At 45.3% G+C, this 26,266-nt stretch overlaps 1 protein-coding gene across 5 annotated transcripts in view; it reads right to left on the reverse strand.

The window, feature by feature from the left end:
- Positions 1 to 2,537: 2,537 nt before the first annotated feature.
- The window catches only part of ATP11C (ATPase phospholipid transporting 11C), a 54,832-nt gene continuing 31,103 nt past the window's right edge, over positions 2,538 to 26,266 (reverse strand). Inside the window, exons 13-30 of one of the 5 annotated variants that reach the window (XM_065643117.1) lie at positions 25,578 to 25,739; positions 25,229 to 25,386; positions 24,451 to 24,522; positions 23,786 to 23,859; positions 22,988 to 23,091; positions 22,203 to 22,384; positions 21,391 to 21,654; positions 20,856 to 21,030; positions 20,053 to 20,155; positions 18,828 to 18,973; positions 18,423 to 18,482; positions 17,280 to 17,407; positions 14,796 to 14,931; positions 13,104 to 13,169; positions 12,171 to 12,274; positions 10,633 to 10,786; positions 8,324 to 8,389; positions 2,538 to 5,882 (exon numbers count right to left, since the gene is read on the reverse strand). In XM_065643117.1, the coding sequence (XP_065499189.1) occupies positions 5,766 to 5,882; positions 8,324 to 8,389; positions 10,633 to 10,786; positions 12,171 to 12,274; positions 13,104 to 13,169; positions 14,796 to 14,931; positions 17,280 to 17,407; positions 18,423 to 18,482; positions 18,828 to 18,973; positions 20,053 to 20,155; positions 20,856 to 21,030; positions 21,391 to 21,654; positions 22,203 to 22,384; positions 22,988 to 23,091; positions 23,786 to 23,859; positions 24,451 to 24,522; positions 25,229 to 25,386; positions 25,578 to 25,739 (2,271 nt within the window). In that variant the 3' untranslated portion in view covers positions 2,538 to 5,765. Of the gene's footprint in view, positions 5,883 to 7,112; positions 7,209 to 8,323; positions 8,415 to 10,632; positions 10,787 to 12,170; positions 12,275 to 13,103; positions 13,170 to 14,795; positions 14,932 to 17,279; positions 17,408 to 18,422; positions 18,483 to 18,827; positions 18,974 to 20,052; positions 20,156 to 20,855; positions 21,031 to 21,390; positions 21,655 to 22,202; positions 22,385 to 22,987; positions 23,092 to 23,785; positions 23,860 to 24,450; positions 24,523 to 25,228; positions 25,387 to 25,577; positions 25,740 to 26,266 lie in introns of those variants that run through there. The other 4 variants (XM_065643114.1, XM_065643116.1, XM_065643115.1 and 1 more) reach the window with 4 other exon arrangements.

The raw sequence follows: 26,266 nt of genomic DNA on the forward strand, positions 1-26,266 counted from the left end.
TTTTTATTATAATTTGGAGAAAACATAGGTTTCATTTCTGCAGCTTCCAAAAGCTGCTGCTTTCGTACTTCATCGTGGGACTGTGCAGAAAGCAAAGGCCGAGCAGCAAGTCTGGCTGCAGCTGCTCCAGCCCCACCACATCGCTGGAGACATCGCTCAGTTAGAGGCTTCTGGAAGCGTCTTGATTAACGTGCATCTGTCACCATCAGCTCGGTCCATCCCGTCTCCCAGTGTCTCCTTCAGAAACACCCTTCTTCTGACAGTTGCTGGGGGAAAGAGTTTCTGGCTAAATAGGGGAATTTAACTTGCCACCCTCAATGCAGCCCTATATCCCAGCTCTCACACGCAGTCGTGTGGGTGCCAGATAACTTCTCTGAGATACAGCCCCGATTTCACCACTTCAGGGCTCGATTGTTGCAATGATTTACCCTCGCTTGCCTAAACCCCTTTTTACCTTCTATACCACCTGGCAACCTGCTGCAAACACCTTTGCGCTGCTCCATCACATTATCCCCATCAGCTTTTACAGGCCATTCTTCACCTGCACGTCTTCTCCATGCCCCTTGCTTCACCCCAAGCCCCAGCTGCGATGGGGAGCAGCCACTTGGTCTTTCTTGCCCAAACTCCAATGGGCAAAACAGGACAGAAGGACTTTAATTTTCTTTTTTTTTTTTTTTTTTTTTTAGGGTGGTGCTGGGAACTGGAAGAACAGAGCTGGCAAAATGCAGTTTGGACTCAAACTGCCGCTGAAGGGAATTGCTCGCCTCTGGAACAAGCATAGTGACATCAAAGTACTTGTGCGGGAGCATAATTAAGCCCTGGTTGGTTTTCATAAATGGGGATTTTATGAGGATTTTGTTTGCATGAGGCGGCATCACCCCCGATCTGGGGGTACCGTCCAGTGCAGGCTCTTCCCAGGCTGGTCCGGGAGCCAGTTAAGCCCCCACTGGTTTATCAGGATCAGGATTTTATGCCACCTCCCATTTCAACGTGAAAAAGAGAAAGGACTCCGCTTCGCTCTCACTTGTTCTTTGTGCCAGCCAGACCTGCCTTACTTATTGTTACAACCCCGGGTTTTGGAAGGGAACACGCACACAGATGCACACACCCCCTTCCACCAGCCTGCAGCATATTTTCCAGCTTAGCAGGTTATCCCCAGACACGTGAAGATTCCAGCAGCAAAGCCCAAGCCCAGCAGCAAGGACACATCTCCTTCTGCTGCAGGGGCACAGGGAGGCACAGGGACACCGTGGACCCCCCCGAGTGCCAAGAGCCCTCCCGCCAACAGCCTGACCTCGACAAAAATTGCTGTCCTTGTCAAAAACCACTGCATAAAGTGACATTGCTGCTTCTTTCTAACATGAAGGGTTACACAAGCATTTTAAATGCTAATTTGGTGCTTTCTGAAATACCTCGTGATCTGTGGCTGTCTCCCATCACTTACATTTACTACTTCTGTCCCGTCAGCCTGGGTAGCCAGCTCAGAGTAAAACCCTTTCCAGCTCTTCAGATCATTTTCACTGTCACTCACTCAGGCTATTAAGATTCTCAATGTGTGTATCTGGTTTCCAGTAGTACAAGCTGCTTCTTAAAGGTTATAGTTTGTTTTAAATAGCACAGCCATCTGTCCTCTGGTGGCTCATGGGAGCTGAAGAAATCGAAGCAGCCAAAACAGAATTTTTCAAACTGTCAGTTTTTCATTACAAACATTTCAGTTTGAATCAGATCCATGTCCTTAAAGAAAAAAAAAAAAGCCTCTGTATTTTTCTGGTGTATTATACAAACGCTGTGAGTGGTGCTTTAACAGTTTGATTGAGCTGTAGGAATTTCATCAATGCAAATGTCTGGCCTGGACTTCACCAGCTCCAGGCACTTTACAAACCACAGAATAACCCTCATTTGCGCACATCTAGTCTTGGAACAACAAAAAACCTTATTTATTACAGAGCGCCACGACACACGAACCAGTGCATAGCATTAAGAAAAAGACTCTATGCGCATATGGAAGTCAGGCACACGGACTTGCGTTTTTTTTTTATCCAATTCCTAATGTCAGCTAAAGCTCTGAGTTCAACACTTCTACAAAGTTAAATCGATTTATCCACTTAATTCACAGGACTTCATTTCTTAATTTGACAGATTATTTTTCAGGGAAATTAGAGCACACAGGCCAGCTACATGCAGCAGCTGTTACGAGCAGAATTGCTAATACCCTGCTGGAAAAGTAAAAAAGATATAAGAAGCAGTGTTTCCTTGGGCAAATGCTGCTCCACATCAGAGAACTGAATGCGGCCCTGCTGGCATCACCCACCCCCAGCGAAAATGCCGATGGTTCCCCTTGTACTGCCTTGTAAAAGGCCACATTATGAACTATTGCCTAGGAGCATCCAAGGAGACAAGACAGACGACGATTATATATTAATCAGAACAACATACCAAAGTTTATTGATTACTTCAAACAAAAGTTTTTGTAATGAAAAAAGAGCAAGTTGCATTCATAAAAGGTAACATTCACATTCGATTTCCTTTATATAAAGCAACATAAATGTATAAAATTGCATTTAAGTGAAAAAAATGTAAGGTTGCAGTCAATTTTTTTTCAAGAAGCTGAAAATGTATCTTCTCATTGCCTGCATATAATTTACACCTTCTATATACTACATGTTTTTTTAAAAATCCATAGCTGGGAAACGGAATAAATGGTGCAGTATTAGGTAAGTTTTTCAACTGCATGTATACAAATTCAATTTTAAGCTTTTATGCAATTCCAAGTCATTTATAATATCCTCATAACAATTAGGATGTTTTTGAAAAGTAGATATGACTACACCAAGTTCCTCCATTATCACATACCAGTTTTAGAGGGAATCTTAATTACTTTTCTTATCTTGCAATGTCACTAGCCAGTGACTAAACTTCAATGAATTATTATGAAAAAAAAAGCCTTTTTTTTCCTTCAAGTTTTTCCACCAGTAAACCTGTACTGACCTTTTAGCTCACTAATGAGCACTGTAACATTGTGTATTATGAACAATAACCACAGCATCACTGTTGGATTACTGCCTCTTCAGCAACCTGCTGCCTTATACCTTACAGTTACTATTGCCACTTTTTCTTCCCTTCTATAACCCCAAAAGGGGTCTCCTATTACCCCTGATTTCATAAGTCATCCATAGCAACAGAAATTTCACTTCTGCCATTGCTGAATAACAAGGATCAGCCCTTCTGTCCTGGCATCCCCGGCACTACATCAGTGCACTAGCTGAAGATCCAAGCCCAAGAAAACCCACATTTTCCCCAAATAGCTGCTAATCAAGACATTTCAGATTATTTCCAACCAGCCTGTGAGCACACGTGCCTTGGATTTGAATGTCCAGCTACTGCAATAGCTTGTTCCATCCTGAGACAGGACACTTGGAAATGGGAAGAGAAAGATTTGGCTCTTAAGACGGCTTCATCTTAAAACGGGCTGCAGAGATTAGCCCGTTTGAGAGGCTTTATTCAGACAGTTCACACATGCATGGCAAGCTTCACTAATGTCACCAGCAAAACCTTCAGCTGAATTTCGTGGGAGCAGATTTTGACCCTAGGAGGAGAGCGTGATACAAAGCAATCCAAGAAGCGAGGTGTCAGGCTTGGGGCCATTCGGGCTTGGAATGGTTTTGAATCACAGGAATCAGGCATTTTAGTGCCCGGATTTTAAAGGTTATGTAAACACAAGTCAGCAACTGTATATTTAAGGAGAAAGGTTAGATTTGGCATGTAAAGTGTATCTTCACTGTATTCATCGCATACTTGATCTGTAGGCACCACATTTTAGCATGAAAAGTTGAGAAGGTCTGCAAGTTGAATTCTAAGTTTGTGGAATGAGCTAGGAAAAGGAAAAAAAAGGAGAGAAAAAAATAAGCTTTGCCCATGGGACACATGCTGGAAGTGCAGCTCCTTACTTGCATGCAGCAAAGAGTCGAGCCGCAGTTGCTAACGTGGTGCTAACAAACCCCTCTTGCAGGGAGGCCAGCGCAGCGTGTATAGTACAGTGGTCCTGTCCGTGTGTCCCCTCCCGTGCTGGGTGATATAAGAGCAGCCACCGACCACAGGGACTGCACTCACTCCTTTCCCGCTCAGGTAAGGCCCATTGCAACGTCCTTATGATGCACAGCAGAAATCGCCTGCAGCTGATCTGCACCCCGCTTCCAACCAAGAGTCGAAGACGGACCTCAGGGGTGGCAGCCAGAGAGCAACAGTCCATTCTTCCAAAAATTAATAGTCTGCAGTTGAGCGAAATTTGATGAAACGAATGTTCCATCTAGTCCCAAATGGTTGTTTCTTTGCATGTAAGTGACACAAAGCCTGAGCAAGTGGGATCCAAACCCAGCCGCAGCATAGAACTCATTACGACGGAAAGACTTGAACGCTTCTCACAGTAGTTCCTCTGCATCGCTCTGCAGAGTGCGGGGGGCAGTCAGCACCAGGGGGGAGCCTTCACACCAAACGGTGGTGGCACAGGGCGCTCAGTCACTGCTTATGACTTAAAACAACAAAAAAAGCTGCTTTTTCCACATAGGAAGTATCAGAGAAAAAAAAAGTCAGGCAAAAGTCACCTCTGCTGTGCACAACCTAAAGAGAAAAGTTCCCATGACCATGGCACAGGTAGATTTATAAAGAACATGCCAATTTAAAAACTAAATAAAATGTTAAATGAAATCAGGTTCATGTATTCCTTTTATTTTTAAACTGGCTTCTTTTTTTCTTAGTGCAAATAACTCAAGATGCAGTTTTATACGCCTGCAGCTTTACAGGCACAGACTGTGTGCCTGAGATCATCCAAGGACCACACTGTCACTCAGGCCTTCAAAGTATTGAAGCAACTGCACAGTGCAGTAACATAAGCACAACCACAGGAGCCCAGGCAAAACGGCTTTTGAGATTCTTTCCTCCCCCACAAAAGCTTCCTTCCATCACGAACAGCCACAACACGAGGGAAAATAACCTTTTCTTCACTTTCCACCAGGAACAAACCCATCAGCAAACTGGCCACGGGAGGATGCTCAGGCACTTCCCAGCACCACAGGTTTCTGCACAGATATAGGCGCTGCGTACGGACCACGGACCGCTTCCAGCTGTACCCAGCATGTAACCGGACCACTTTCATCATCAGTGAAGACCTCTCGAGTTCCCAAGTATTTCTGCCACACACATCTGGCAGCCCATCGCTGGGACAGGGCAGCCCCCGCCGAGGGGTCACAGCCCCAGCGCCAGGCGAGATGCTCGCAGGGCTGCATCCGCTCCCACAGGAGAGGAGCAGGCTTTCCCCGGCGCCTTCGAGGAGCTGGAGGGGGCTGTTGTTGGGTTTAAAGTCAGTGCTGCTTCTTTGGTCAGGCAGAGCAAGAGACTTCAGCAGCTCTCGGCTGCTCTCAGCCAGATCTGCAGCGGGCAGAGGAAGCCCCTGTGACAAATGGGACCGGCGTTCCTCTCTCGCACTTTTTATTCATGCTGTTTTGGATGAATTACTATAGATGCTTTTTTCTCTAGTCTCCAATGATGTAGAACTAGGCAGAATTTTTTTTTTTTTTTTTTTTGGGGTGGGGGGAGGGTGGCGAAGCCAGAAGACCAAAGACAAAGGGGTACCAAGGGGCCAGTGCCCTGGCTACTGGTTTATCAGCATGGCTGCTCGCTGTACTTGGCAACGTTAAAGAGAACTGTCAGGTTAAAACCATGTTTTTATTCCTACAGCATGACAATACGCCGTGTTTGTATGGAGCACTTTAAAGTATCCTGAGAGGATATCTTTCTGCCAAATTAGTAACAGCATCTTCAGTCTTCACATAACCATTCTCTATACGTTTGTATGAGACTAATATAGGTAGATCAAAGGAGCCAGTCTGCAAAAATCAGAAGGAAAATGCACATGTATTGCAACTGTTATATTCCCAAATTCATAAATCTTTTTCTGTGTTATTTTTAGAAAAGAATACTTAACATTTTATAGGAGAACGATTAGCCCATGATAAAAGTGCCAAATGTCATTCACAACCAACCAATAGCATGGAAAAAAAATCAATTTGCACATCTGCGAAATGCTGCAATGAAGTCGAAAAGTGGCATCTGCCTCGCTGTCCCCTGCAGCTCCTGTTCTGCCCCAGTCCGGCTGCCTCCCGCACCAGTCTGCACCAGTATATGGCAGTGGAGAGCACCACCTAACGTCTGCAGGGAAGGATGGGCTGCTCAGCTCGCTGGCAACACCCGGGCAAACAGAAACCCAGATTGACGCCAGCTACATTTGGAACTCTGGCAAGCCTGGCTGTCGGTCCTGCCATTCCGATTAAACTGATTTCTGTAGAAGCAGCTGTAGGTGCAAAGGTAGGAGAGGTTTGCAGAAAATCTGCAGTTTTAAGTTTGCAGCAGACACCACACAGCTATGTAACATCTCAGTGAAAGTGAAGTTGTGAATTTAATTAGGCACTTTTACTTTTTTATTCTGCTATCAGCCTACTACAATGTTTAAAATCAAGTGAACTTGTACTAGGATGCTCTCTGTGTGCGTATACACATACAGACACAGAGACATGCCCATCGTACCATATGTTGACATACAGACACATACATGTGTTTAGTTTCAATCTATGCAGGTAAATTAAAACGTACTTATTTCTATCTGACAGAACAGCATGCACCCTAGAAAAAGGGATTTTGGTACGATTCAGATGCAATACTGGAATCATTTTAATAGCTGAGATTTGAATACTTCATTGTGAATACAGTGTCAGCTTTTATAATCACTGTCAGCATGATTCACCAACTGTATTCTCCAGGCTAAGTTGTCTGTTAATATTAGACTAAAATATTGGTTGTATTGGAAGATTTGTTCACCTGCTGCAAAATATTTCAGTTTGAGAGGATCTGTGTACACGTGGGACTCCGAATGGTTGGATAGGACAACTCCCCCAAATTAAAATGCATCCCAAGCATTGCATCTCCATTCCACAAGGACAGGTACCCCACACCGATAGTCAAGAGGATTACAAGAACCATAGTTTAATTGATTTGGGGGGGGGTTACATTTGGTTAATAGATGCCTTTTAAAATCAGCTCAACTCCTTTGGACAGGGTACCTGTTACAACACATTAGATTCATCTGAGAATGTTCTTAAAAGAAGTGGTGTGACAGAAGGTCTGGACGACAATGAATCAGGTGCCTTCCTGCTGCTCTGCAACAGCGAGGCAAAAACACTTATAGCACACGCAACACTTGCCCCTGCCTCATGGTCCAACAACATAAGACACACACACACCTTTTTACAGCTAAGTCACATCATAAGGGATGTAGCAACACACTGTCCCTAAATACCCTGGTGATTAATCCTGACTGGGTTTTGCAGTGCAAGAGGCACGGAGAGTATTCGGAGACCAGCCCTGAAATGGTTAACTTCGGGTTTATGCTACAGAGGCTTCTGAGGGAGAAAAAAACCATCCTTACAGTGAGGGTGGTAAAACACTGGCCCAGGTTGCCCAGAGAGGAGGTGGATGCCCCATCCCTGCAGACATCCCAGGCTGGACGGGGCTCTGAGCAACCTGAGCTGGTGCAGATGTCCCTGCTCGTGGCAGGGGGGGCACCGGATGAGCTTTGAAGGTCCCTTCCAACCCAAACTATTCTATGATTCCGTGATCTCCTTATAACCAATATTTTAAAAATAGTGCATCATAATGGAAATCTACAGTGAAATCAAACACTAGGGACATGTTCACAAGGCACTTTGCGCTGGGGCAGCCCCACCATCCCCACGGTCAGCAAGTCCAAGACTGTCCCTTGTTGTGAGGGTTGAGTGCAGCGGCTTATTTGCTTGTACAAAGAACAACAGCAGCATTAAGTGGGATGGACTGGGCAAGACAGGCAATTTAGGCAGCTTCTCCTAGATCAAACAAGCCTGAGCTGTTTGCCAAGTCATCCAGAGGATGATCAAAATTGAGTCCCCTTTGTCCCATGCTTTAGCGAAGTTTGTATCTAGTCCACTAACACACAAAACTACAGTGGAGAAGGAGAATGCAGCAGCATCATCCTTGTCCACATCACCTGGGCATCCCGAGCACGATCAGCTCACCCACCTGAGGTGGAGAAGTAGACCGAAGGGGAAGAGACAGATAAAATATTTAAAGCAAAATATTTAAATCAAAGAAAAAGGAGCGGGGCGGGGGGGGGGGGGCAGAAAGCAAGGTTTTGCTGGGTGAGCAAATCTAAACAGGGGTTTTTTCAAGAGTTAGGCATTGGAAGGAGGAAAAAAAGCAATAGAGCAAGCAACACATAGTGACTCAGAAAGGAAATCACCTTATTCACTCCAAGAAAAGCTGTGATTGCTGGAAGTTTGAGAAAGCATGAAGATAGTGGATGTTCCTGAGGAAGGAAGGCGCTTCGTTACCTAGTTCACAACAGCACAAAAGACAGAAAATTGCAGTACAAGAAAGAGAAAGGCAGAAACAAAGGAAAACAAATGTGCCATGCAGTTAAAAAAAATAATAATTAAAAAAAACCACTTCCACACAGAAAATTTAATAAAGACTGAGCAGAGCCAATGCACGTGTTATGGGGACTCAGGGTGAAACCCAGTCCCATTGAGGTCAAAGGCAAATGCCCATTGACCTGGCCTCAGTCCATCTTCCCCTTCCAGAGGGAGCCTCAGCTGTCAAGTTGGGGGTTCAGGCCCTAAATAACTGCCCTAATCTTGTTTTTCACTTAATCCTCTCCTTAGGAAATTGATGTTTATTTTTTTCTGATATTAAGGTCGGGATTCTGAAAAAGGGTCTTTATTTGAAATCACCTACCTGATCTTAGATACCTTTAAAAATTAGGTGACTGACTTTGAGTGTCTGACTGCTGGCACAGACATCTAGAGCTGGTATCTGCTTTACGCATTTTACAAAGCTCTTACTTAAAATGTACATTTATATATGGCTCAGGCTGTGTTTAGTTTGCTATGCACATATGAAGAGACTTTTCTATTTGATGATTTCACAAGAGCCTTTTTAAACATGTATAAAGCACTCTTGAAAGCAAGTACTGCATGGGGGGATGAATCTTCTGGCATCGGCTGAAGGCAAAAAATGGGTCACATCTCAGGTGAGTTCAGCTGGGGCCCAGTAACCCCCAGGTCACCAGCCTCCAACTGTCCTATACCTGCACCTGAGAGCAACTCACTCTCAGCCTATTCAACACAGGTGTCAAGAGAGAAGCTATTAAATCATACTTAATTGGAAGAAGTCCCATGGAGGATCAAATAATTCAACCATACATCTTTTACCACCTCTGTTGCTTTCAACTGTAATGGTTTGGGGTTGGTGGTGTATTTTGGTTTGGTTTTTTTTTTGTCTTGCAGATACGTGTTTTACTTCACTGATACTGCACCAAACTTGTACTTCAAATGTTATGGGAAGGGCAACCCTTTACTATGGCACTGGATATGTATTTTTTTTTAAATTGAGATAAAGATAATTTTTAAACAATAGCCAAAGATAAAAAGTCAGCCCAGATGAAGAAAATGCACTGAAACCTCACAGTATACAAGAGCTTCAAGGAGAAAAGCCTGTTCTGAACCTGGGACACAGTCATGACCAGCTGGGCACCAGTTTGCCAGTACCAGGGTGCTGGGCTGGGGCACAGCTGGCAGGGCAAGAGCCACCTCTGCACTGGCCAAAACCTGCAGCCAAACCCATTCCACCAGCACCTGCTGGGTGGCAGCAAGGGGGTGACCGTGTCCCTTGGGCTGGGCTCTACCACTGCCTAAGGACACGCAAACCCGACGGCAAGAGGCCAAGGCCGGTGGGTGACACACCAGGTGCTGCCCCCGGGCAGGACTCGCTGATGCTGCAGGAGGAAAAGCAGCTGCGGGAGGGGGTCGAGGTGCAGGGAGGGGGTAAGCAGGGGCTGGCCGGGGGGGGACAGGGCTGCGGGGACCATCTGGGGGTGGTTGACACCTCTGGGCATGCAGAGAGAAGAGGCAGAGGAAGGGTCTCAGCACAGTGCGAGTTGCGAACCCAGCAGTGCTGGCGTTCACCATTTGCAGAAGTGACAAAGAAAACTTTTAGGAGATGGTTGACAATTGTAAAACAAGCCCTCCTCCTCTAAAGCTGTTAATAAATCAGTTCACTTTCAAGGAGAGCTGGACACCGCAGGCTAACCCCACGGTACGAGCCCTCGGTTATTCAGGGGGCGGGCAGATGTGAGAAAATCTGACCCTGTTCCCCCTGCACCACCACCTGGAGAACATACGCAAGGGGAATATCATGGACATGTTCTTTGACATAATAACAAGTAGCTCTTTTTTCAGGACACAATATGGTGGGTTTGTTGATCAGTTCAGGTTGGAAAAGGGTTACGGTACTTTCGTAAGAGACAGCAGGTTTCCATCGCGTGAAGGCAACTAAGAAAAGGCATGGGTTGAGTCTCTCCTCACTACAGATCTAGGCAGCATTTTTAGATGAGCTTCTTGACATTTCTGGCATGTGAAAGAGCAAGACGAGACTCTAGAAACCATTCTTGAGATGTGAACAGTACACAGCACTGTTACGGGTTCATCTGGTGCTTAAAAGTAAGAGAGGTCTTCCTAAAAATACCACGCGATACATCATCTTGTTCCTTACCTGATGATTTTTCTCTTTTATATTTTTTAAAACTATTAGAAGAATTTCTGGGAAAAGGCTGATAAAAATCAGGAGAATTATTGCCAGCCATGTGGAAACAGAAGTCAGCATATGGGCAAATACAAAATACATTCTTTGCTGCTTCAAGAAAGGCCTGAAAAAGAAAGAACACGAATTCTGGTTAACACGAATTTCCCAAGGAAACTGACAGAATCAAAGGCAGATTCAGATCGAACCATTTGCAGTAACATCTCCCTTTGAGATGGATACAACCTGCGCAGAAAGACACTGTCCATCCTCCTCCCAATGCATCTCTCTTGCCTTCAGCTGCGCTAGTTCTGAAGGACTGTCCTGTCACCTTACAGAACGTATTTTGCATCTTCCACATCTATTTCATTTCAGGCTGGGGAGGGGTTTGAATTTTGCTACTATCACCAATTTTACTACTATCACTAAAAGATAAATTATTCTCCTTGTCAAAAACCAGATAACTTTATTTCAGCTTTGGACTTTGCTATAGCTCTTGGTTTGCTCTTGATGGTGGAAATCCAGAGACTCAGTCCCAATAGGTAACTTGAGTCTTTCTCCCTTGATAATGGAGGGGAACCGACAGATGCTTGTGAAAAATGCCTCATAAATAACTGCTCACGAGGATCCCAAAGCAGTTGTTGCTTAGCATTAACTCAAAAATATTGAGCTAGGCAAGTTAAACACACCAGTGGAAAACTCACATATTTCAGCACAGAGATCTGGCCAGACTGCAGATCTGAATCTGTTGGTTAGGAATGCTGAAGAGTTAAACAAAGCCTGTGGCTCCCAATTAAAATATTTAAATCAGTTCCATATCCTTATTAGCAGGCTGCTGGGTCAAGGACTAGCCAATAACCCATGGCACTAGCCCTGGGAAAGCAAAGGTGTAAAATAGGAGATACTGGGAAAGTCAACATGAACATCTACTCCAGCATGGGAAATAGAAAACTAATAATATTTGTAATGTTGCTTGCCTGCTTTTGTAAGACACTAAGTCTAAAATCCTGGTTGCACTCAAATCAATGAGAATTTTTTCTCCTGCTCATCTCCAGGATTTCAGCAGCAGGATCTGCACTTTCTCCTGCCTATTTCTCCCCCTTAAGCTCCCCAGAGGGCCGGGTCCTCTTGCTCTGCATCTGACTCTTCTTTCCTTCCATATCATTGGGCTTCTTTCCACCATCAATTTTTACTTTCTTTCTCATTCACATACAGAAACAGATCCTGAAATATTTAGCCCAGAACCTCCCAATGAAGACAAGAACGTCAGCACCAGAAATGCCCTCAAGGGCAGAAGAAAAGCAAACCACCTCTTTGCCAAAGCCGAGCACCTGGTTGGCGACCAGGGCGTTATCTGCTTTTAGGGAATCTCTTTGGTAGAAAAAGGAGCCTGGTTGCATACACCCCACCGTCTGTAAATCTCTGGAAAGGGGATGCTGCAGCCACATTCCCCACAAAGTCAGAGCTGGGCATCCCCCCAGTAAATCAGCGTGGAAAGAAGAGATACTTGCCAAATGACTCCTCCCCAAAAGAACGAGAAAAACACATAGAAGGCAAGCGAGCCCCAAATCACAAAGTGGTTCATCCACGTCCAGAATCGGGTATCTAATGCTAGCTGTGGGAATAAAAAAATAGAGACAGAACAGATATTAGACACAGAGCATATTTGATTGTATCTATATGAAATTTCAGACTGCTTTCACAGTAAAGTTGAAGGTTCTCCAAACAGCTACCTCTGCATATGTGCACCAGGGAAAATATTTTCAGTATCTACAGATTGGCACAAAGTCAACAGGGAAACAGTGAGTTTCTAATTGTAACTGACACTTTTTAATAGAATAAATTTGATGCAACCTCTGATGCTGCATGAGAGAAAAGCCTAAAGGTTACAGGGACGGTAACTGCGTCCTGCCACCACCTGGTGTCCTGCACCAAACATAAAAGACCTTTTGTGAGGTCTTATACAAACTGTTTGTTCTGGAAAGCTCCGTGGAACAAAGCAGATTTGCTATTACTATTTGACAGATGTGCTTTGTGATCCCCCGGTGCTTGCTGGTGTCTGAAACAAGGTGGACAACCTCAGTTTCTCTATTGTTCCTCTCGGCTTGCTGGGACTGAATGCCAAGGAGTGAAAGCATGGGAAGAAGTCAGCCATAACCAACTGGAGTTCTCCAAAGAAGGCAAAAATATAAGAAAATAATTTAACCAAAACTTAAGCACTTACAGACCAGCACAGCCCAGGAATATAGACCACAGACTTACACAAAGGACAACAGTCAATAGGCAAGTTCTGCCGCTATGGAAGAAGACTTAAGTGTGGTAGGAAACATATTCAATAGAAACCTCACCTTCAGCACATTTATTGCACGACTTTACAGCACATACACATGCATTGGAAAATGACTGTAAAAATAAGCGACTGACAAAGAAAGGAAGATCCAAACCTTCAGAGTGACGGTGAACACCAGCACAGTGAAAACAATCGTCCCAAAGGTCCAGTTCCCAAAAACCTGAAAAACATGTTACATTGCCGCAGGTGTCTCTGTCCTTTTCCTTGGAGAGGCACAGAAACGACGACGAGGAGAGGGGAGCAAGCAGGGACCAGAGAGAAGGGATGGGATGGAGCGACTGCTACGGGGGACATTACGCTACCCTATGCCATGCAGTGCCACACAGACGGGTGACCCAGAGCTACGACAGTGACAGGTACAACCTCCTACTAACAGCAATGTCGATCAAGGATACAAGCCGCTGGACCACCTGTATTTCATGATTTCTTGGTAATTTAACTCAGTTTCTGCTTTCTCACAACACCTCTGCTCATCATCTTGTTTTAGTCCCATTTGCAGAATGCACTAATGGGTGCTTTTCCATCTGGTTTGGTTTGCAGATACTAGTGACTACGCACGACAAAGAAAAGCAGATACTGTATATAAATCCAAACGATGGCAATGAATGGGACGGATGCTTACCAAAGGCTGTCAAGATCTGAATGCATACATTAAAACAGAAAGTGAAATGTAAAAGTTTTCAAAAAATGCAAAAAAATTAAAGTCAATAGGAGCGAAAAAGGAGTCAAACATACATGGATATTATGAACAATTGCTGGTAGCAGTTCTTACAGGCGTAAGTATTTACAAAACGACATAACCACAGATCTTATTTTAGTGCCACATAGACTTGACCTCTCAAGGCATTTGCAGAACACGTCAGCGCTTCGTGTTTTAATCAAATACAACTAGAATGGTTATAAATACAGAAAAGCACTGAAGCTACAATTCAGGGCCTTGACTACTTACAGCTGAGGACATAAATGTTGGCATTGATGCAACATATGCATATACATCCATAAATTTCATCCGCTTTTCTTCAAGCGTTGGCTGCTAAGAAAAGCTAAGGGATTTTTAAGGGTCACAGGTGATGGCATAAAGAAGTTTTCCATCAGCCAAGACCTGATAACACACTGCGTACTCCCTTGGGGAAACAGTCCTGAGACAGCCCAGGCCACAACGTGTGGCAGCCACACTGCACTAACGCTTTGCTCTGTCCTCAGTGAACCAGCAAAAAAGAAAGAAAAAGAAAAAAGGGGAAAAAAAATCCAAACGCAAAACCCCAGCACCAGCCTTATCCCCTTGGAAAGGGAGGAGGGCGGCTGTAATCACATCTCAGAGCAGACGCCCCATGCGAGCAGCCCTGCGCCACGGCTGAGCAAACAAGCAGCATCTCAGAGGTGGGTTAATTCAGTTGCTTGTAACCTCCTGAAGACAAGCCAAATTTCCCGGGGCACACTGGTGGGAAGGACAGACACTGCTCCTGCCCTGGGCCAACGCCTGGGACCACACAGAAGAGTGGAAGAGCACTCTGCAAAGCTCACTGAGTTGGAATAAAGCTGGGCATAAGACTAGTTATTTTACCTAGTGAGTATAACCAGCTCTGCCCTGTTTCCATGGCGATTTGGAAAATGTTTTATTTCAAGCATTTGCTGCAGAATCACACCATAAGCAAGGCTACACCATCAGACAAGACTCAAGACACACCACACAGATTAAGCATGTAGATATTCCCTGCCAGGTATATAAAAGAGGCAATGTGCAACAGAAACACTCATCTTTTTTTTTTTTTTTTGGTAGCATTACCTTTCCATTATCTTCCAACGATGAATTTTGAAAAAGAAAATAAGCCCCAAAGAAAAACACAAGTCCTTCAAATGCACCCAAAAAGGTCCAGTACAGGAACGGCCTCCACTGCAGCATCGCATTATCTGAAACCTTCCTGCCAAGAGATGGAGTAACAAGATCATCACCATCATATTTAGGATGCGCTGCAAAGCCCCTTGCAGCCAGGTGAACAGCAGGTGCTGGAGCAAGCCCTGGTTACAGGAGACAAAGATGTAAACCACATCAATATCTGCCAGCACATGGGACATAAAAAACATTTGCCATACACAGCTGCTGGCCATGAGAATCATAGAATGTCCTGAGTTGGAAGGGACCCACCAGGATAATTGAGTCCAACTCCTGCCCCTGCATAGGACAACCCCACAGTTCACACCATGTGTCTGAGGGCGTTGTCCAGTCTCTCCTTGAATACATAAGAGGTTCAGAAGATTAATTTGTTTTGTCCTTCTCCTCTCAGTAACTTGGATTAAAACCCAAGGCAGCCCAAAGCGAAGAGCTGTAGCGCTGCCCTGGCCTCTCCTGCAGCCCCTGCACTGCCCGCGCTATCTGACATTAATTGATGAATTTTAAAACCAGGGCAGTGCTAAAGAGCAGCCGCAGAGGATGCAGCAGATCCACGGATTTTTTTCCTCTTTTTATTGAATGCATAAACCCCCTCTTTAAAAAAAAGCTCCGCAAAAGTCCCATTCCTGGAAGCACTGTTTTTCTGCACAGGCTGAAAATAACCTCCTGAATTGTACGGTGGGTGTTTTTAACATGGGAGTTGTAGCAGGAGGCTCTGGGCTGAATATAGGATGAGATCTGGCACAGAGGCAGCAGCAGCGGGATGCACTACAGGCAAAGCTCTGCACGGATCACCCACAAATCCCAGGGGGTGCAGGGCAACCATCAGGGCAAGAGGGAGTTAAAAAAAGTTTCCTGCATCGTAATCTTTTCATATTACTGTCTTTAAAATCTGAAGATTGATACGGATAAAAGCATGTTTATGGCAAAATCAAAAATACTCACTCTTTCCTTACTTTTTTTCCCTATTAAAGCAATACATCTGTTTTCAGCAAGATGCGCCTTGCAAACCGGCGTGCTGCTGGGCTCCTAGAATTTAAGTTTCCAGAACAAAACCGTACTGAATCCTATGGACGATGATGCCGTGACAATGCTCTAACATACTGCAGTTTGGATATGAGTAAGGAGCACAGCTAAACCAGACTGTGGCTTTTATTGCAAGGAAAGAATACAAGCAACTTCCTCACTGTGAGCCGTTTTGCGTTCAAATTGATGTCCTGCAGCGTTCACTGTAAACGGGCTTTTTACAGCGCCTCAGATCTGCACTGCAGCAACTCAGCACTGCACGCAGAGGCGCAGCAGCCGTTCTGCATTCAGCAACACACGCACAGTCATGAATATTCAAACTAAAGCTATCTGCCCGCACATTTAATCTGGTTTTCCCTCAACAGGCAGGCCCCGGAGATCAGACAGCTCCCAGGTGAATGCACAGGGGCCCGTTATTATTAGTCTATGCCACACGATATTCAGTTAGCAATTTATTTAAAAGTAGACGTGATGGCGTTTTGCCATACGATTGGAGGAACAGAGAGATCTAATCAATCATGGCTCTGACTACTGAGTTCAAAAGCACCTACGCTCCCCTCCCAGCCTTACAGCCCTTGTTGCATTTGCTGATTTGCACATGTGCGTGGGCAGAGGTGGGAGGAAGATGGGCAGCATCTTGGTTCTCATAGGAGGTTGGAGCCTCTCCCCGTTCCAACCAAGGAAGGAAAGAAAGCAACCAGCAAAGCAGAAAGAGACAGTCTCCTCTTAAACTGTCCTTTCCCTGGGCAACGTGGCAGAAAACTCAGCATGTGGATCGAAGAGCAGAGTTCCCCATAACAGGCTCTGATGTGGGGATTAGGCCTGTGGAGGGGCAGTCTGGGTGAGGATATCCATTTAGACAAGCTGAGAAACTACCTGCCCAAGCTGGGCTTCAGAAACATTTGTCTTTCTGAAAACAAATGGATCTTTTTCACTCCTGTCAGCTAGGACCTCCCCTCCATCCATTACACGCCCTATCATGTGCTTGGCTCCCACTGCCTGCCTCAAAGTTAACGTGAATGAATGGTCTGGCCACACTTGCAGCTTGATTTTTCTTAGGGATGAAGAATTCCACCTACAGTTTATTTTTTATAGAGACACAGCAGTGCAATGTGCTAGACCAGATGCTATTAGAGAGCATAAATAAGTAGAAATAGGCAGTAAACAGGATATTGCTCAGCACTATTGCAGAAGCAGCAGAGCCAGCAGGGACAGAAACAGCGTTTCCTGCAGTTCACAGTGACCCCATCACCAACACAGGCCAGGTTCACCTGCTTACACTCCTGCACCAACAAAACTTAAACCGTGGTTAACTAACTTGTGCAGAGGCTTAACCAGCCCAGCGGTACTTACATATACAGCTGTGGATCTGTGGTCAGCCTGTCGATGGTGATGTGCTGCTCCAGGAGGCTGTACGCCAGGATCGGCAGCGACGTGAAGCAGATGTTGTACATGGTCAGATAAGCAGCATCGTACAGTGGCTTAAAAAAGGAAGAAGGGCTAAATATGAGACACAAATTCCACTTGAGAACTCTCCCTACAAAGAGATTAAAAGTTTCCAGCCCTTGGCTCTGTATATACCCTACAGATTTATGCCTCTGTCACAGGCACACAGGACGGTTTCATCTGACAGGGTCACGCTCTGTGCAATGCTGGGCAGACAAGGCACCTGCAGGCTGCGCAGCTGGGACCCCTCCCACCACCGGGAAATGTTGTAACTGCCTGGTCTCATCTCCAGAAAAATGGGATTAAAGAGCCCTTATCACAGCTTTCCTGTAGCTGCTCCTGTGCTGCTATTTCTATTAATATACGTGATGTCTCCTGTGACTCTCTAGACTGTTTTAGAGGAACTATGGCTTTTTTTTTTTTTTAAGACAAGCAGAGAATTCTCTCCTATCATTTACTCTTCCTTACTGCTACTTTTGAGCCTAAACAGACAAAAAAAGCCCATGAAGTTGACACAAAAGTCAAAGCTCTTGTCTCCAAGCACATGAGCCCACCGGCCACACGGATCTGTCCTGACAATCACTTGGACTAAGCAAGTCTGGTGAGACTTGTCGTGAGTCTTTTTTCAAAGGCTGTCATAAAAGAACAAACTGTTCTTCCTTTAGAGAGACACCTTTAATGCGGGGAAATGCAGGAAAGGAGAAAAGATGAGGAAGTCTTTGAAAAGTTTTTCTCTTAAGAGAAGAAGAAGTGTCAATATTAGGTGCTGACAAACCAGCTAAACCCCTCTCTTGTTATGTTAGGAAGGTGTCTATCTGTGTTCACGGGTGGTGGATGGGTAAGGAAAGAAAGCACATTTCTTTCCTTTCAGTTATATATCTCAAAAGTATTATGCTCTAGATATGGTGCTGAGCAATGAGGTTGGTTCCTACTGTCCTCTACAGCGAGGTGAGGAATGGACAGGATGCCAAAAGCCAAGTCTCTGCTAGGAAGCCTCATTGCGCCTTTTGCTTTTTATCCTGCCTTTACAGACACATAACTGGAAGTTACCTGCTGTGAGAATCCACAGAAGAACTGGTATAAAAACTGCGGTAAAATGAAGCAAAGGTTCTAGGGAAACAAAAGACAAATGGTTAGCAGGGAAGGGCTTGACTTCTCAGTCGAAATCCAAAGAATTTTTCCTGTCATCAGACATATTACAATATCAGACAAGTTAGGGCACTGTTGTCTACCAAGCACATAACTAACCCAGTGAGCAGTTAGTATCTGGAAAAGACACTAGAAGAAAGTCATGCTCATGTTCCCCTGTAAGCACTGCTTGAATTGACAGACACAGCCTCTTCCAGGGAAGGAAAACAGAGCTACAGAATAACCTACACATTTTTTTCCTGTTTACTATTTTTTCAAAGAAACCCATAGTATAAACAAAGAAATATGCTGCACACACATCCTTACCTTATAGAAGAAATACTGTACAAGGTGTGCTATTCTCACATAATATAAATGCCCATGTGCTAGTAGCAATTTTCTTAAATGTTTAAACTTTGGCACAGCATAGTCGCTGTTTCTGGAAGCCTGTCGTCCTTCTTTGCCTTTTATACCTGCAAACAGAAGCGTGGCAAGGGGTTAATCCCTAAGGGACTGGAATTCAGACCAATGCTGCCCACTAGATTTGTTCACATCACCCAACATCCCAAGACATGACAAAAGCCATGTTTCCCTCTTGAGTGTCCCACCATAGCAAAACACTAATGTGCTGCAAGACTCACTGTGGTTTGGGCTCCACACCACTCAGACCTGTCTCTGGAGTTTTTAAGCTATATTTAGGTTGCTGTCTGAGTTCCTGTGTAAGAGTGTGGTGAAGAGTATCTAAGCAAACCTGACAAAAGATAAGGAATTGGTTTCCCCACGGGCTTGCCCGCATCTAACACAGCCCAGTTGTTTCCTTGCAGATGCTCAGCTGCCTGGGACATCCCTGCAGAGCTGAGCTCAAGACAGGACAGTTTTGTTCACTCAAAAACCACATCCAAACGAACAGCACTGGGACCCCATTCATCAGAGGGCACCAAATAAAGAGGCTACCCTTTCTCTTCCATTGACCCTTCTTTAGTGGTATTTAAAAAGTCTCCAGTATCTCCCATATCTCTGACACCAATCTGCACAGAGGAGGATGGTTTCCAGCCTGATGTCAGTCGCATGGACAGGGCAGACACAACACAACTGAGCATCAGCCCTTGGGAAACACATGCACATCCCCAGAGTTGCATTACTAGCAGCTGCAACCAGTTAGTCCTAATAAAGTCCAATATTTTAATTGCTCTGCCTTTGCAACAACTGCCAGTAATCACCCATCAGTTTGCTACTTATGCCTTTTTTGTTTTCTGACCAGCAAGCAATCTTTGCCACCTTGAATTTGGCCACAGAGTTTTCGAACACGATCTGCAGTTTATCACAGATAAAGAGAGTGGTATTTTTCAAAGGTGAGCAGTAAGTGATGACGCCAACCATTTATCTGGAGTCAAATCCCGGCTCCAAAAAGAGCAACAGCAGACTTTCTGCATTTTTTGATGGGATCAGGTTTAGCCACGTGCAATCAGAAATACCGACTGCGCCTCAACAGTGAACCCCAGCAAGAGCAGACAGGTCTTAGGTGTCAGACGGGTGTTACCAGGAGTCTCACCTATTCCAACATGTGCTTCCAAAATCATACTAACATCATTTGCACCATCCCCTATGGAGAGTGTTATCGGGCTCCCTTTTGTGTTCTTCACCATTCGCACAATCTAAAAGGTTTAAAAAAAAAGATAGCAGCAGAAACCGGTTAAAAAACAGAAATCAGTTAAAAAGCCTCCAGAGACCCCCCAACTGCCTCACATGCCAAAGTCCCTCCAGGACACGCAATGAGGCTCCTACAGCAGGCAAATAACACCTGGAGAGTTCAGATTAATAAAACCCCTCATTACTTCCTTGGCAGTCACCAACCAGAGCAAAAGCCAAGATCCAGCTGCTGAAGGATGGTATTTAAAACAAATCCCAGGCAGCGGCAGCAGCATCATCCCACCGTTCCCTTCTGCCAGGCCCACTCTACCAAAGACGGGACTTCTCAGGCATTTCGGGGGTGGGAAACCTCCCACGGGAAAGGGGCAGAAACACACTGCTTATCAGGCTCAGATTCCAACAGCTGGTGTGGGAAGTCATGGACTCCACTTGATAAATTTGGAAAGGAAAAAAGAAAACAGAGGGTTTTGTTTATTTCTAATTGGTTTGGGTTTGTGGCTTCCTGCGAGCATATTAAACAAAGGTTTTGCATTCAGATTTGAAAGACTGGCGTGTTTCCATCACGCTCTGGAGCTCAGAGGCCTACACACAGCCTGGAGAAGTCCCAGCTGGTTAAGATGATCAGGTCAAGTCTCAGCCAATGGATTAAAAGTGCATCACATCACCTAATGATGTGCTTCAGATGGTTAAAAGTAGAGTAAATACCTGTGCTTTCTGCAAAGGAGCCATCCGGCAGCAGAGGACTGCAGTACACTTCAAGCAGATTTGTAGAAATATGTTTTTGTAATTACTCGAACTGGAGTCCTGAGAAGTGTTAAGTATCAGTGACAGCGTCGAGCCATCTATAATCAGGCCGTATTCTTGACTCAACGTCCAGCTTCTGAGACACAACAAGGAACACATTTGAAATAAAAAAAAAAAATTAAAAAAATCAGACCTTAAGAAGTCAATCTAGCCACTTGTATCATCTTAATGGAAAAGAAATTGCTTTCATGTTTAACTTCTTCCCATCCCTTTTGAGGGGCTTAGCAATCTTAAAAGCTTGGATTTAACACGTGCCCTTCATTCAGGGAACTGAGTAATTAAGATAAAACCAACTAATACTAGATGAGCAAAGTGAAGAAGCCAGACTGTGTCTGCAAGTAGCCAGTCCCCAGGGCCACAACATGGTCCCTATTTCTCTATAATTTTTGCATCCACATATGAAATGTGCGCAGGCTGGGTCCTCTTGCTCACTTACCTCTTCAGGCCTCCCCGGTTTTTGGGAACATCCTGAATCAGCTTTTTATGGTACTCCATCAGCAGCTCATGGAGCCGATCCTCCTTCCTTTCGCTCTCGCCCACGGTTTTCGCCGTGAGCTCCAGCAGCTCGGTGCTGGTCTGGAAGAGCCGGCAGGCGTAGCAGGTGGATTTGGCAGTTTCCATCTTGTCTCCCGTCAGCACCCAAACCTTCATGCCAGCCGCGTGCAGAGCTTCGATCGTCTCCGCCGACTGCTCCTGCAGCCTGCAAGCAGCAGCAAAACATCACTTCTCAGCTTGGCCCATGCTTAATCTATACAACACTTATTTCGCAGGTAGGAAATATCAGCTCAAGAGAAGTTAATTGATTTTCCCCGTGCTGGAGAAACTGCTGCCACAGGAATAAGGATTAGATGTCAGCAATTCCAAATTCTTATTTGCAGAAAAAAAAAAAAAAGAAAAAAATTTACCACTTTATACTGTGAGATCTAAGAGTCAAGAGAAAGAGTTTAATTTACACATGCAGTTACTATAACTGCACACAAAACTGAATTTGTTTTGATGTGCAAATTAATGCTGCCTGCTTAGTTCACTCTCCAGAAGCGCGAGTACTTCTGTAGTCTCATTAACAAATCCTAATTCCTGGTACACCAGCCAATTTTAGCAACTAGGGCACTGTGTAATGGGTTGTGCCACGGAGTCATTAATTGCCCTGGACAATTCCAGCATCTGCCTGGCTGCTCAGTTCCACGATGCAACATCAGGGAGAAACCACAGGTACCGCAGTGTCAGTGGTGGCGGTCACCTCGTTACCTGTCTTCTACAGCAGTAGCCCCGATCAAGTGCATGTCTGCTTCTGTGTCTTCAAACACCTTGGCCATCTTCTCCTCCCTGTCTTGCAGAGCCATCTTAGCTTCACTAAGTTGTCTGTCAATTTTGTCGTACTCCTTCTGAGTTAGTTCTTTGAATGCCACGCAAAGCGTTCGGTAACCATCCTGGTAGGGGGAAGGAAAGATGATGAAGTGGACAAGTGCCCTAAAACCAGATTTTCTACAGCTCCTCACTTTAGGGTTAGTGCTTTTCTCCACCATCAGTGCTTGCTGAGAGTACTGACCCTGATGGCAATGACAATTTGTTGGCTTGAGTCAAAAGAACAATTCTCTGCCTCTATACAGTAATTTCTTCCCATTAGAGTAACCACAGTTATGCTTATTATGTGCATGTAATATGGCAGAAAGAAACTAAGAAGGACCAGAGCCAAGAGTGTGCATCCAGCAGGGACAGTGGGGACCAGGTGTCCCCACAACTGGGACCAGGCACTTCTCCCACTGGAGAAAACAGCCTGCTATTACTTCTATTTTTAGCTTGCTTGAGAGATGCTCAGACACAACTGTGACAGAGACCATATAAGTACATTAAAAAAATCAAATAGACATTGGAAGCCAAAGTATCAGAAAAGAAAAGAAGCTTGGCTTCAAAACAATGTGAACCGACACTCAGATTTTCAACGCTTCCCTCCAAAGCAAGGTCACATCCCTATTTTTGGAATAAGGCTTTCCTGACCCCAGGAGCCAGCCAAATTCCATCCACATGCTCACCATAGCGTTGCGGTCCACGTGGACCTTCGTTTGTTGGATTTCTTCTTGCTGAACCCTTGGAAAAATAGAGGAGTCTGCTCCTTTACAGAAGAGAAGCAACTTTCCTAAAAGCAAATTATAAATAGTTTATAGCATTCACAAGCTGTAGAAAGACCTAACAGCTTCGACAGCCAGCAAATGATGCAGAGGGAGGAAATCTGGCAGGACTAAAGGAGGAACTGCTAGAAGCCGAGCTGCCTACCAGAAGTGGCCTTACACTAGCCCTTGCAAAACCTCGTCTGACCTCCAGCTGGGACCTCGAGTGTCCCTACCTGCCTCTGAGCAAGCTTTCTGCAACAGGCTGGACAGAACAATGTATTTTTTCCTATTTAGAAGCCTTCGCAACCTTCTTAGAGAGAGAAAAAAACAGCACCTTCTACCTTACAGGACTGAAATTTGAGGATGGTGACCTCTGAATTCTATGTCTGCTATCCCCATGAAAACCCATTCCACTCAGGGGAAGGTCTCACATCACCCCCCTGTACTTGCACCTCCAGGCTGGAAAAAGGCAAGCAGGGAGCAAGCCATGGGCCACTGTTCCCATCCCTGTCTCCTCCCCTTATCTGCTGCTGGTCCCCAATGGCTGCTATGGAGAAAATTAACTCTATGCCAACCAGACCTAGAAGAGAATTTAATTAGACCAGCTTAGAAAACCTAAGCACTTAGCCTCTCTGGGTTACAGGAATAAAGAGGGCATGCTTTATATTTCTGCACATGTGCACACATGTATGGGAGTCAAGAAATGTATTTTAACTGTACCCGTGGTAGTTCTCACAATGACACTCATACGGCGACGGACAGGATCAAAGTTCAACACATGGAGAAGCTGGTACCTGTTAAAAAACCAAAGCTAGGCTCAGTAAAAGAAAAATAACTATTTAAGACAGAAAATCACTAACAACGAGCTGCAGAAATCAATACACCCTACAAGTGGCAGCACCCACTGAGCAATGTACTTTTTACAGCAACTGCACAAGAAAACAGAGTGAAAAAAAATTAATTCCAGTGCTGCTTTGTGCATGGGATTGAGGATGTGGACGTACATGTGAGACCCCCCAGCAGACAGTCAAGCTTCAGGTTAGAGCCTGGGTTGGCTCCATCCACCCAGGCAGGGGCTCAGCAGGCAGCAACATTGGCCTTGGCACTGAAATAAGAAGTTTCCCCCTAACCGGAGTAAGAAGCGAAACTTGCTTGTGAAGTAAAGTTCTCAGGGAGGGCTGGGATTAGGTCAGTGATTCTTGGATGTCCCCTGAGCTGTGAGCACAAAGGACAGGAGTTTTGGGGCAGGTCGGCATGGTCTGACAGCCCTCGCGGAACAGCTTTGACCTTGCCAGTTTGGCCACGTTGACCCAACACAATTAAGCTGAGCAGGAGCCGGTGCAGCACGAAAGGCCCTGTTTCTCGGCAGCCCCCACAGCACTTACATTTCAGTCTCGTTCTTTTGGTTTCGTATTTTCATGAAATCATTCTGAAGTCCTAGAAAAGTGAAACCATACCTGTCAACAAACAAAAGGACAGAACAACATTGAAAACACCCATTGGCACATATGTGTTAACAATGTTCTTGTTTCACATTCTGTACTGCAGAGGAGAGCAGAGAAGTTAATGAGCCTGAGCTAAAAAGCTCAACTGGATGTTTGCTTGCTCCATGTAGAGCCTGCTACGATGTTCTGGTACCACTGCCATGACCTGGAGAGCTGGGCATTGCAGTGCACAGACACCGAGAGCTCCTGGACATGGTCCCCTGAGTCTCCAGCAGATTTACAAGCCATGAGCAAGTATACAGCTGCAACAGCCTCTGTCTAAAACCTAGGGGATGGCAAAGCACAGAATCATAGGATGATTTGGATTGGAAGGGACCTTAAAGATCATCTAGTCCCAACCCCCCTGCCACAGGCAGGGACACCTTCCACTGGACGAGGTTGCTCAAAGCCCCATCCAACCTGGCCTTGAGCACCTTTGGCAGGATTCAACGGGAGCTGGATAAAAGTAACCCATCCATTTTGCTGCTGCGCGCCAAGGAAGCTATTTGGTTGCAATATGCACATGGTAACTGGTCTCCATTTCTTGAGGATTAAAACACATGGTCCTGGGGGCTCCAGCAAAGGAACCTCTGCCCTCATCTTCAGATAACCCTCACCTCCCTCCCATCAGAAACGGGGAATTAAAAAAAAAATAAACACACCATCTTTGTATTCTTACTTTTCTGCACCTTTCACCAAGGCAATTTCGTCTGGGGAAGAGGAGATATAGGTGTATTTGCGCTCTGGATGTCCTATCAACCCATCCACCTGGTCGGCTTCCTTGATCTGGACGGTGTGGCAGAGGCAGAGCGCTCGCAGGAACAGCTCCTCGCGGCTCTAGGTAGGAGGCACGGAGGGCTCAGTACCAGCTTAATGCCGTGCACCCAGCCCACCTCGCAGCGCTTGCGTGTGATTTTTGTGTGTGCACATTTTTAAACAAAACACACCACCCCCACAGCTCTGCTGCATTTACCCACCCAGGAGCTGACCACAAAACCCTGACAATCATCAACGCACAGTTTTCTTACCTTTTCTGCTTTGCCATAATATTTTAGGGGTCCATCGGTCTGAGAGAAGCCATCCACCTCCGAAATGCAGTCTTTGTACTTGTGCCCGTCGATGCAGCACTCAATGAACTCCATGCTGTTCTCCGTCAGAGTCCCGGTTTTGTCTGTGAAGACGTATTCCACCTAGAAGCAAACAGGCAGGAAGGAGTCCCCCAAAACCAGAGATGCTGGGGCATTTTAGTGCATCTGTGCCAATGCTGGAGAGTACTGTGCTGCTGCTCTAATCTGGTCCCCCAAGAAGATGCAGGTGCCCCACAAGAGTTACACCACTGCATAGCTTTACTACTTTGCTCCTCAGAGCAGCTCCTTTGTTTTTCAGTGGTTTTGTACAGGTGGCAGCTCCTTAAGACTTAAAATCTGTTCCCAAGACCTTTTTCTCCCCTCATCCTCTTTATTGGGTCCTTTGCTATAGGCTCCTAGCACTTACATAGCTGCCGCAAGTCTGTTGCCTCCTTTGGGTGATGTTCATCTTGGTGCTGTATTTAAATTAAGTGATTGCTACTCCAAGCTTTTTTTTTTTTTTTCTTTTTGAGCAAAATAAAAAGCAGTAGGCACTACTCATACCCCCCACTCATCCTCTCCTGACGTAGATACAAAAGGGAAGCCTGAGCTGTCTAATTGCCCCAGCAAACCCAGCAGCAGCGTGGCTG

The sequence above is a fragment of the Caloenas nicobarica genome, chromosome 12 (assembly GCF_036013445.1).
Source record: "Caloenas nicobarica isolate bCalNic1 chromosome 12, bCalNic1.hap1, whole genome shotgun sequence".
Classification (NCBI taxonomy): domain Eukaryota; kingdom Metazoa; phylum Chordata; class Aves; order Columbiformes; family Columbidae; genus Caloenas; species Caloenas nicobarica.